Here is a 12,325-nt window from a genome sequence, read left to right on the forward strand (position 1 = left end):
AGTCTGTGAGCTTTTGTTAAGGCAGTCTAGAAAAGTGATGTCCCATCCGTCCTAGTTCTGCCCTTAGACCTTCACACCAGGGGCACTACAGAATTCACCAAGTGACAGGCAGTTGACTTAGGAGAAAAGGCCATCATGATATTTTGCAAGACATGTTTACATATTTTCGTCTCCCTGAATTTTCTATACAGGTATGTGTTTAGGTAAATTCAATTGTCTAAACACCCAAAAAGCTTCAAAAGTTAAGTCTAGTGTCTTCTCATGTGCCTGTCAAGATAATAATGCATAAAGAAATACTCCCTAGCCAGGTGATTCCCAAGATTTTATATGGATGTCATGATAATAGTAAAAACAAATGAGACATTGTATGTGGATTTGGTTGTAAACTGGCAGCCTGTTAACAGAATCTTGCCCTTAGACATGTGTTATTTCATTAGCACATGTGTTTCTTAATTTTTTAACAATCATTTTGAATAAATTTATAGACATGCAGCCCAATTTTCAACATTCCCTCCTGCTCTCTAGATACTCAGATTTGTTTAACTTGAAGGATCTGAGTTTATCACCATACACTGTCCACTTTGCTTTCCATGTATGTACCTACTATCTAAGCTTATAGAGGGCAAGGAGGGTCTATGCTGATCTGGTTCCTCTAAGCTAAAACCCCAAAGCACTGCTACCGCCATATGAAGGAGATTTGGGGTATCCCTGTCCACAGCAAAGTTCTGGTCCCTCAGGCCTCATTCTCTCCTTTGTTTCTTGGTTTCCATTTCTTCCCTGGGCCCCTGACTCTTGACTTTTGAGCTGCGGCATCTTCCTTCAGCTCTTCATTCATTGGTTGGCTCTCATAACGTATTTGGCTTCTCTAATTTGGCTGTAATTTGCATGTGATGTGGGCTTAGGAAATATATTTGGAATAGAACAGAAGTGTATGATGTCTTGGCTGTTTCTAAATCAAGAGGCTTAATTTGTGTTGGCATCTCAAGACTAGTCTTACACATAAGAAAAATAGGAAGTACTTATATGTGGTTTGATTTTTACAAATTCTGGAAAGCCTCAAGCTTGTAAAGAATCATTTTTAGCTTTTGGAAAATGCTTGAATATAATGACCACTTAATATGTGCCAGTAACCGTGCTGAGCATTTTCTCTTCTATCTTCTTTAATTCTCATAAGAACTCTATATGTTATTAGTCCCACTTCCCAGGTAAGGAAACTGAGGCTCAGATTATTGATAAATTATCTAGGGTTACACAGTATTAAGTGGCAGAGCTCATATGAAAAAAAGAGTAAATCCAACTCTAGGACCAAAGTCTTCTTTTATATATATAAAATGAGAACATTTGCATATAGCTTCTTGTAAACTTAGAATTCATTTTTTATGAAATATTACCAAACCTAAAAACAGAAGAAAACGAAGCTGCTTTAGTTGAATAAAAAGGAGGGTAGAAAAGAGCAGAGACCCTATCCACACAGTAGGGCTCTGTGGGTTAAAGGTGGAACTGATTTAAGACCACAACATTCTCTCTTTATCAAATGGTAGCTGCCGCAGAGAGTGGAGCTAAAGTCAAAACTCTTATTAGTCATTTATCCCTTGACTAATGGATATGTATTAAGGAGAAGAGGAGAGAAAAGAGTGGAACACTGCAGCCCGAAATGGGCAACGAGAGGGGAAAGAGACGAGGGAAATGGTTGGCATGAAGCTTTGGGCTATCCAGGTAAGACCTAGGAACAGTCAGCCTGAGTGGTATTAGTAAAGAGTAAGGATACAGCAGGTGGGTTCTTTGTAGCCTAGCCGCCCGGACCTCAATATTGGAGCTCTTAACTGAAGTGATTACATTTCCCTGCATCAGAAGTTTGGACTCGAATTTTCAATAGCCGAGGCTCTAGATTCTCAAATCCTTATTGCCTTAAAACATACCAGTAATGTGCGGGAGCTCCCGTTCTAAAATTTCCGTAGGTTATGCTAAGCAATAATCCTCTCCCAATTAGTTCCTTTGTGCTTTTTGAGATAGGGCTGCTTTGAGGGCTGCATTCTAAGGTGACATCTCCTAGTATTTCCACTGTGTGAAACCAGCTGGAAAACCTGAAACCTGGGCTGTACAAGGCTCCGGGTCAGCCACGAGAGTTAATCAATTAGAGCAGGTGCGGCTGCCGTGCCTGGCTGGCCAGTGAAGGATGTCTCAGTGTGGGAGAGAGATGCAGAGTCCCACAGCCCGCTGCTCTGTCTAGTGAGCACCAGGAGGCTCTTCTGCGGGAAATAGCTCCCTGTTTTTTCTGAATAGACCATAACTGACTGTTTTGCCTTTCTTTAATGATATTACACAGGCAATATTTTTTTTCTATTGAAAGACAAAGACTCATTCACATATGAATTACTTTCCCCTCGGATGACTAGGACAATGATGTAAAGACAGATTTAGAATTTTATTCAGGCTATTGTCAAATAGTTACCATCATTATTTTCATTTATAAATAAGGTCATTCTAGTGACAAAAATATTTTCTCTCTATCCCCAAAATATCCCTTATGGCCTTGACATGACCTGAAATTATTTGATCATAATAAAGAAATGCATATGGCTTAATCATATACAACTTTTGAAAGCGTTTGAAGCAAACTCTGTGTGAAATATATAGAACTTTTTCATTTAATGCTGACAAAATCAAGGCAAAATCTCTGAAATAGTGCTTGTCATCACTATCTGCATTATAAAGTTTACCTTTGTAATGAGAATACTAAAAAAGGTGACATTGCTGATGCTCGCTCCTAGAAGTGTGATGCTCACTCATCTGCCTGAAAATAGAGAACCAGCTTTAAAAGCCCTATTTGAAAAAGTTGGAAGTGTAAAAAATTAAAGACTTTGAAAAATTCAAGTTTAGGATATGAACTGCTACATTTTTAAAAGTATACAGAAAGATATTCTAAAAGAACACCACAAAGTGATGACAAACGTGTGTGTTGTTTTGCTGTTGAAATTCATCTGTAAAGTTCAACAGGAAGGTAGCTTCCTCTACTTGTTGGGGTTGGGATTTGTTTGACTGTAAATATCTTAGGGAAAGGTGGCAAAAAAAGAAAAGTGACAAGAGTTTTGGATGAGAAAGTGCTGTCTGTTTAACGGAGATAAGTTATGAGTATGAGTTGAAAAGTAAAAATAAAATAGATAATACATTTCATATCATGATAATAAAATGTATACTATGTAAATAATGAGATTTATTCTCTGAATCTACGTCCTAGACACAGCTTATCAGCAACCTCACTTGGCTAAAGAAGTGGGGAATAAATGTTCCTATCTAGAAGGCCTGGTGCGTTGGTTGTTAGGTTGTCTATATCGATATTTCATTACTTCATACAGTAACTCAGAAAAAAGGATTGGGATGATTAAATCTCATGGGATTGTTTACAGAAGAGCCAGATAGAAATGATTCTACACAAAAGTGTATTCAGAAAGCATATAGTGAATAAACTTCTGTTTGATTTGCTTAGCAGAGACATTCGTCCATCCAGATCCCCTCTTGCTCAGAGAAGAGATCTTCTTTGTTGGATCCTAACAGATATTGATATAACTGACCTCAAATGATCCCATACTAGTCCTTTCAATATTTATTCAAATTAGAGCGAAGCTTTAAAATGAAGGTGGGGAAAGGCATATTCCTGACAAAAGAGACAGTGTTCTGGGGGAGTGAATGTAAGCCAGGCATCTGCATCCATGAATTCTGTTGACCTCGTCAATAATGTGGGTAAATGCCAATGATGGCAGATCAAACCAATGCCACATTGCTAATATGCTTGAAATTTTTAAAATTTACTCAATTTTTTCAGACTGTGGTGCACTAGGGTATTGTGTTCTGCTTTTTTGCTTTTTATAAGCATTTCTTTAAAGAACAGTGAAATGACATACTGTTGCAATTCTTTTAATGGCTTGTTCCTGGGAAAATCGTATTCTCAGAAATATAAATGTCAATCTCTTCTAAAGAACCGTCATTTTCCTTCTTGTGCAACTAAACATCTTCTGAAAAGGCAATAAACAGAAAAGGAAGAGCAGCTGGAATATCATCATTAATTTATAAGGCATGGTTTCTTTTACTCATGTGGCACCAAATAGAGTATTTCATTGACACCACAGGGCATGTTTCTTTTGCTGTTCATATAAATCAGGTGTTTTTTGTTGTTGTTGTTGTTTGTGGTGGTGGTGGTGTGTGTGTGTGTTTTGATGGTGGTGCTGGGAAGGACTATGATGTGTTAAAGTAATAGTAGAATCCAAAGAATTTAGGACGAGATAACGTTCCAGTCCCTTTTCTCTTTTTACCTCCACATAATAGGCATTCTTAAGGCAATGTTTTAGATGGGAATATATATTAGGATAACCGAAAGATCAGCCAATTTTGGAGTCAGTCATTTGAGGCAAAATAATATATGAAACATTTTATATCAGTCCTAAGTTATGAAGGTAAAAATACGCTATGCTCAGTAATGAATACTTTATGGGACGTGTTTGAATTTTCAATAGTTTTCTAGAGTTTTATCATTTTTCCCTTTTTGTGAGAACTTTGTCTCAAAAAACTGTAACACAAACGTATGGAAAAATCTATGTAATTGCTGTAATTGGTATTGATTTTATTCATATTCAATTGACATAGATATGAATGTCTTTGGGGAGTGTTCAGAAAACACAGCTACCAGGAAAAAACTTAAAAGGAGAAAGATATTTTACCTTTCAAAGAATTTTAAAATTTTTGAATTCCAACTTTTATCTACCCAAACTATGTTTCTTCCCAGTTATCACCATTATTGCACCTTTGTTTTATTGATTGAAGATGACTAGAATTCATATTTTCTTTTTCTCTTCATCTTCTTAATATCCATGGTTCCTAACAAGAATGCATATTAGAATAAGTTTTTTAAAACATACTCACATCCTGCAACCAATCCCAAAAGTATTCAGATTCAGTAAGTTAGAAATATATCTTTTAAAAGGTCACAAGTGACTCAAAAGCATAATTATAGTTAAGAAGCACCTATGTCTTGATCTTAGACATTCTGGAATCATGTACCCATTTGAAAATTCACTAAAAAAAAAAATTCTGCCTTAAATAATGCACATAAACACAAACACAAGGAAATACAAATATACTTTCATAAAATTACACCCTAAGACGTTGTTTCATCAAGATACTAGCTTCCTCATTACGACTGTAACACCTAAAAGGAGTGGTACGTTTGCTCCCTTCTCCTTGCATTCCACTCTAACACTGAGTCCCCCTGTCATCTCCCCGGACTGCTTCCCACTGGAAGATAGACGATCTTTGGCTATGTCATATCTAGGTGCAGGTTCAGGCCAGAGTTTACAGAAATAGCAGCAAATAGCCTCAAATTTTGGAGTCCAGAAAAGGATACTTCCTACTACCATTTATTGATTAAATATTATACTGTCTGGGAAAAAACAAGTAACGAGTCTCCCAGACAAAGAAGAGAAAATGGGGGAAAAAATGACTAGTTTACATCCTAAGTACAATATGGTGCTGGTCTTAGTACTGAGAATAAGCAGATTCTTGGTGAATAGATCCTAAAAGAAAGGGTAAATAAATGAGTGAACAGCTGAAGAACTGACTGAATGAAAAAAGCAGAAAGGAGAGACCTTGTTCGTTTCACTTTAATCTCCATGGCCCTAGTTTCCTCATCTGCCACATGGGGGCATTAGAAGCTGTTTGAAATTCTCTTCCATCTCACGATTCCCGCATTGGAATTACTCTGTGAATAGAAGGGCGGAGACCTATCCCCTAGTGGAAAGCAGATCTTCAAACTGTAGATTAACAGCCCTCATGACAAGAGAGGGAGTAGAGAGGGATGCTATTTGACAATGTAGTATCATGATCAGCTAAAGGCTGGCAGATAAAGTAAGTATTTGCTACAAACTTTCTAACATTGGGGTAGCTTACAAAAGACAATACTGCTTCAATACAAAAATGAATAAAATGTAAATGACCTCAACTTCTGAAATAAAGAGGCTGATTTATGTGCCATCATATGAATGAAATACTGTTCAAAATAAATTATTCCTTGAAATAAGTAAGATTCAGAAGAGAGAATACTGAATGCTGTCATCATGTGATGTGTATACACAGAGCACCTCCTTAAAGATACATGAGAAACCAGTAATGGTGTTTGCCTTCACAGATGGGAAATGGGTGGCTGGGAGAAATTTTGACAGAAAACTTTAATTTACACTGAGTTTTGATGATTTTTGAGTTTCCACAGTGTGCATATATTATCTATCTCCAAAATATTTTTAACTTTAAAGTGATACAAAATATATTAGTGACTATGCAAAAAACAAAACAAAACAAAACAAAAACCCTGAAAGTTTTCATCACCAGTGGAATTATATTTTAAATGCTCTGATGCAGTCTGTTAACATATATCCCCAGCAGATGAAGAATATTTGGCCAAAATAAATCAATAGGTGTGTGTACTACCTCCCCTATTTTGCTGCTTTATCCATCATTATTTTAAAGTGACTGCTATAGTGGTAGGACAGTTATAAATAAAAGCCTTTTAAACTAGATGGCACTCAGTGGAGTCCTGCTTCCTCCAACTTCATATACACAACAGTTTCACAGAAATCATCATAATTTTTTACAATTCAGAGACAATATTGACCCAGCAAGCAGTCAACTGTACACGCGGTTTTCTGGGAAGCTATAAGTATTTGTTTAAGAATTGTGAGACTACAGTAGAACACCACCTAACCATAATACTTTTTCCTTTGCCTCCAAAGTAGAGGTAACTCCATTAATTGGTCTATTAATCCTATTTGGAATTTGATGACTAATTATTATGAAATACCTAAGTGCTGATGGAAGTACAAGATAATCCAACTCGGGTGGCACACACACAAAAAATCAAGGCAGAAAACAAACATCATTTTATAACTGTTTATTTGCAGCTTAAAATGTAATGCCATACGATTTTTAACAATCACTTAAAAAAAGGATTTATATTTGCATAAAACAGAAGCAAAACAGAAAGATATGAAATAAAATGCCATCTTGCTTCAAGTTTTCAAATTAGTACTCAGAGTACTAATATACATCTATGTACATTGCAAGTATATTATATAAATATACTAGGAGTAATTTTGAAACCACAATAAATATTAAGTAGGTTTTTAGGCACACGGCATAGAAAAATGCAGAATCTGCATCATTCTTGAGAGGGCTGAGTGACTCAGTCTTAGATCATTTTCACACACATATTTTACACAAAATATACAATCATCACACACATGATCCCCAGTCACCTCTGAATCTCACCTTTCATCCCAGCATTAGTGCCTTCTTATTCTTTGATACTATTGCTCTACATAGCTATTACATAAGAAAATATTTTGCAGTTTTCTTCAGCTAATTGCCTAAGAAGGTATATTGACGCTACCAAAATAAGTACAGCCTATCTACACGGTATATTCATGGAAATGTGCTGAGAGGCACCAACTTACAGAATTGTTCACTGTAATCCTGGGGGTTACCCTGAAGGCAAACTTATACATTTTGAAGCAAAACATTTTCGAATTGCTCCATACCATGACATCCAGAAATTATTAGAAACTGAGGTAACACCTGTGATTTTTAGAGATAGAAATACTTGAAAAAACACCCAAAGTATTTTAAAAAATTCTGACCGACATGGACCTCAGTCATTGCACGCTACGTCTGTAACTCTTTCTGCACAAATGTAAACCAAAGAATCCAAAGGGATGCTCCAGTTGAATTTACACACACTGCTGGGATCAAAGATCACAGCCATGGAACACCTGAGATCGCCCTCTGGTAAGTGAAGTCTAACGCTTCTCTCAGTAGAGCCAATGTTCATTGATAAAATGAACCAAATAAAACCTACAGATTCTTGCCCCCAGCTACAAGTCAGATTCTGGCATATCTGGCATGTCTGCCATCAAGTACCCTATTCCATAACGTCCATTGGGAGCAGTATCCAGAGTTGGTGATCCACTCTGTTTGCGATAAATATTTTTACCAAAATTTGGAGAGGACATCTCGCTTGATATCTTTCCATGAATGAGGCTTGCGTCATCTCCCTCCAAGTTTACAGGATCCTTCAGGACCCTTCCTCTCTTATAAGTCACAGATGCTAAATTACCAGAACTATCGTCTATAAGGTTGCAGAGACGAATGATGAAGACCACGGGGACGGGAAGTATTGCCAGGACCATCAGAGAGATGCAGACAACCATTCCCCATGTTGGATAGCTCAGAAATTCCTCAGATGCCTGTTAAAGCCAAAAAATAACCGTTAGTAATCGATCTTTTGCCACAGGTCCACAAAAAAATACTATATTTGTCTCAGGTTTGTAAGCAAAGAATCTGGGCTAGTCTTGTGACTTTGACTAATAAATTACTGTGGAAGTGACAGCAAGGAACTCCCCGTGCTAGGTCTTAAAGGCCCTGCAATTTCTTCTCTGTGTCTCAAAATGCTGCCCTGAGTCCATAATGCCTGGAAGAAGCCAAGAATGAAAGATCACATAGAAAGAGTGCTGCTCTCCAAGTTTAATCAACTGAAGGAGTGAGCTCAGGCAAGTCACAGAGAATTGTTTAGCTCATCCACAGAAACCCTCAGACATAATAAACCAGCATTGCTTTCAGTCATTAAGTTTGGGGGTCATTTGTTTTTAAGCAATAGATACCTGTTACATGTGCCACAGTATCTTTTCTTAATCTGAAATTTAAATTTTAAACTACATCTGGCCCCAAGGGTTTTAGTAAGGGATAATACACTTATTTAAATAGAATAGTCATAGGTTTAAGTGCTATCATATAGAATTACTGACCACAGAATAAAGGTCAGAGGTAACTCTGAAAAATAATCATTCTGATTTTATAACAGCTAATATATATTATGATTGCATTCCTATGTAGCTGATGCAGCTTGAGAACAAGAATGGAAATAGTCATGGCTCATATAAAACAGTTATAGCAAAACTTTACTTTAAAATTTACTTAAATTATGTCTACATGGCCAATGCATATTTTCATTGTTATAGAGTCTCTCAGATACGATTTAATAATTTATATAGGAAAAAATATTTCTGGTGGTTTGGTCAGTATGTTTTTCAGAGTCAAAGGACCAGTAATTATTGGTTTATCTATGGTGACATAAATAAAGCTACCTTAATGAGGAACAAGTCAGTGTTTCTCATGTACTAAAAAAATCCACAATATATTAAAAAAAATACATATTTGAGGCCAAACAAAATGTAAATCTCAAGATCCTTGTATAAAAGCAATAGCATTCATTAAACAGCAAACTATACTGTGAAAAAAGTAAAAGACAAAAACCTCTAAAATGACATTTTGTATATATTTTTAATCTAACTTCCTTATTTTGTACTTTACCTTATCTTCAATCCATGCATTATAGCCAGGAGGACTTAATCCCATATTCACGACACTAGCAATTAGCAGCGATAATAGCATTAGAGGAGAAATGTATTTCCACATATAGTAGTAATATCTGTTGGGAGCAAAGCCTAGCATATCTTTTAGGTCTTCCATAAACCTAAACAGAAAGGTAGAATTTAATTATTCCAGAGTCAGTATAGTTATATTAAAATATGCTAAATTACACATCCTTCAAAAATGTGCATCATATCAATGGTTTGACAGGGTGTTAACCATGATACTTTATGACATTTTATACTGAATCCGAAAGTCATACTGGAAGATGATTTATAAATTGAGAAGATTTATAAAGTAAAATGGAACCAGTTTACTGTAATTTTCATTTGGGGAAAGTCCTCTTAAGTCAATTACTGGAAAGTCTCCTCCAACTGATGACTTTCCACTCCATGAACACAATATTTGCAATACATTAAAATTTCTTTGTTTCTTTTTTTTACTTAGCCATAATTAATTAAATCATACAATCCAATTGGTGTTTATATTATCTGAAATCTCCTTTCTTTTTATAGTCTTTTTTTTAATTGAAAGAAGTGCCACACGTTGCAATTAATTGATGTGTTTCTCAAGTCCATTTTTCACCTCTAAGTTCCTCCTATATCTCTTTATCATTTCTTCCAATTTTTTGTCCAATCAGCTGAGCACTCTGCACTATAATTTCCCACAGTCTGGATTTTTCTGATTGCATACACACAGTGTTGCTTCACAAGTGCATCAGATCCTTCTATTTCCTGTGATTTAGTACTTAGACCTAATAATTGATTAGACTTAAGTGTTGTTTTTTTTTTAAGTCAGGTTATTGAAGTATTATTTACCTGAAGTAAAATTCACCTGATGTTAACACTGTCAGGAACATGTAGCCAGTACATACTAATCTATATTCCTTAGTATTTATCTAAAGGTAAATATTTACTGCTCACCCACCAGTTCTTGTACTCATGTTTCTGTCGACTGTTTGGTTGTCTAAAGCTAGTTCTCTAGAAGATTCTTCAAACAGAGATCATGGTAACTATAGTTCCTAATTTCTTGCATGGTTCTGAGTGTTTATCTGTGGTCACTGTACTTCAGCGTCAGTTTGGCTGAATTTAAAATCTGTGGCGTATAATCTTTCCTTGAGAATCATAAACATGTCTGACTACATAATAGTGTTACAAAAATTTTGTTGACTATTAGATTTTTCTCCTACAAATGATCTTCTTTGTTTTGTTTTGTCTTGTTTTTGCCTGGATGCCCCCTCCCCCCCCCCTTTTTTTTTGGTCTTGAAGTAACATCCTAGGCTTAAGTCCTGGTATTGGCCTTTATGTCTATTTTTTCAAGTGTATTATTTGCCCTTTCAACATCCAAGTTATTTATTTCAGGAAAGCTTCTTTGATTACAGCTTTTAGCATTTGTTCTGGCCACTGTTTTTAGAGGCCCTCATTGTACATATGTTGAATCATCTTTGCCTAAGTACTGTTTCTGTTCATTTTCTTAAATCCTTTGTTATTTCTTGATTTTAATAAGTATTCCTCCTTTGTAGTCTCTAATTCTTGTGGACGTAGCCATTGTGCTTATTGTTTTTGCTATCTGTTTAATTTGATCTTCATTTCTTAAGTGTGTTTTTTTTATTCACAAGTATTTCCTGCGTTCTATCACCTTTGCTTTCAAGTCTTCCTTTTGTCTAATGTTTTTCAATGTTAAAATAACTGATATATGCTATTTTTTCATGGCTTCTATCATTTTTAAACATTTGTTTCAACTCATTTTGAAGCATTATTAGTTTTCCATCTATTTTGCTTGTGTGCTTTTGTTGTCTGCAGGGATATTACTCTACCCCTTTCCTCTCTTTTAAAAAAAATAACATTTTATAAAAGTTTTGACCACATTTAAGTGAAATGAATTTTCCTGCTTTTTTAGGAGGGAGGGATGGGCATTACCTCTCGATTTTTGCAAAGTAATAAAAAATAGTGGCCTCATAATTTCTCAGTTCTATTTACCTCTGCTCTCCTTCTCATATTTACCTGGACTTTCTTTTTCATTGCCCCTACTATCTCTCTCCTGCTCAGCTGGGGTTTTGTGCCCATCACTCTCTTACAGAGCTTTCTCTGGGAAGGGAACTTTGGGTTGTCTGTCTCAAGAGTTTTTAGAGACCATATTGCTCCAGCACTGATGATCTTATTGCATTTTGATCTCTCTGCATTCCTTGAAATAAGGTCAAGGATCCCGTAAGATGTCTCTCAGTTTAGGTCAGGGTCTCCAGATCAGCTGCCCACAAGTTGCAGGGAGGGTCTGGGCTGACTGGAGACTGTCCTAAGCCCCGTTGTACATCCTACATCGTCTCCCTCACAGATGCGACGCCACACACGTCTTGTGGTTGCCAGTGGCTTGTCCCCAGCCTCTCTGTTTGGGGGCTCACAGGAATATCTTCTTGCCACTGTTCATGGGAATTTGGTTTTGCTTTCTAGTTGTTCTTTTCCTCTTTCCATTTTAAGAGCAGACTCAGGGAAATACACAGCCATCACTTTCAGCTGCATGGGCTCCTCCTCCTCATTTCCTCTCATTCATAGTTTGTCCTAATTGCTAAATTCCTATGCTCCAACACTTCTTTTTCTGCATTTGAATTTGCTGTCTCAAAAGTTTAGGTTTTGATTGCCTTCTTTCCCTTAACCCTGTGTCTGGAAATGTAGGTAAACATGGCAGAAGGCAGAACAGAACTGAGCTCATGACACTGTTGAAAGAGAACAGGAAGCATATAAAGTTGCTACAGACATCTAAAGGAGGGGCAAGTAATTGAGAGCATTTTAGACAGGAGAATTCTAACCTTGCTCCTAAGACAAAATAGGAGTTTTGGAGACCAACGGACTTGGTTTCA

The 12,325-nt window shown here is 36.4% G+C and overlaps 1 protein-coding gene across 2 annotated transcripts in view; it reads right to left on the minus strand.

Annotated features, from left to right (window-relative positions):
• Positions 1-6,848: 6,848 nt before the first annotated feature.
• The window catches only part of SLC6A15 (solute carrier family 6 member 15), a 40,142-nt gene continuing 34,665 nt past the window's right edge, over positions 6,849-12,325 (minus strand). For both annotated transcript variants that reach the window (XM_064491565.1, XM_010975091.3), the window contains 2 exons: positions 9,412-9,574; positions 6,849-8,288 (listed from right to left, as the gene is read on the minus strand). In XM_064491565.1, the coding sequence (XP_064347635.1) occupies positions 7,917-8,288; positions 9,412-9,574 (535 nt within the window). In that variant the 3' untranslated portion in view covers positions 6,849-7,916. The remainder of the gene's footprint in view (positions 8,289-9,411; positions 9,575-12,325) is intronic.

Source organism: Camelus dromedarius, chromosome 11 (genome assembly GCF_036321535.1).
Source record: "Camelus dromedarius isolate mCamDro1 chromosome 11, mCamDro1.pat, whole genome shotgun sequence".
NCBI lineage: Eukaryota > Metazoa > Chordata > Mammalia > Artiodactyla > Camelidae > Camelus > Camelus dromedarius.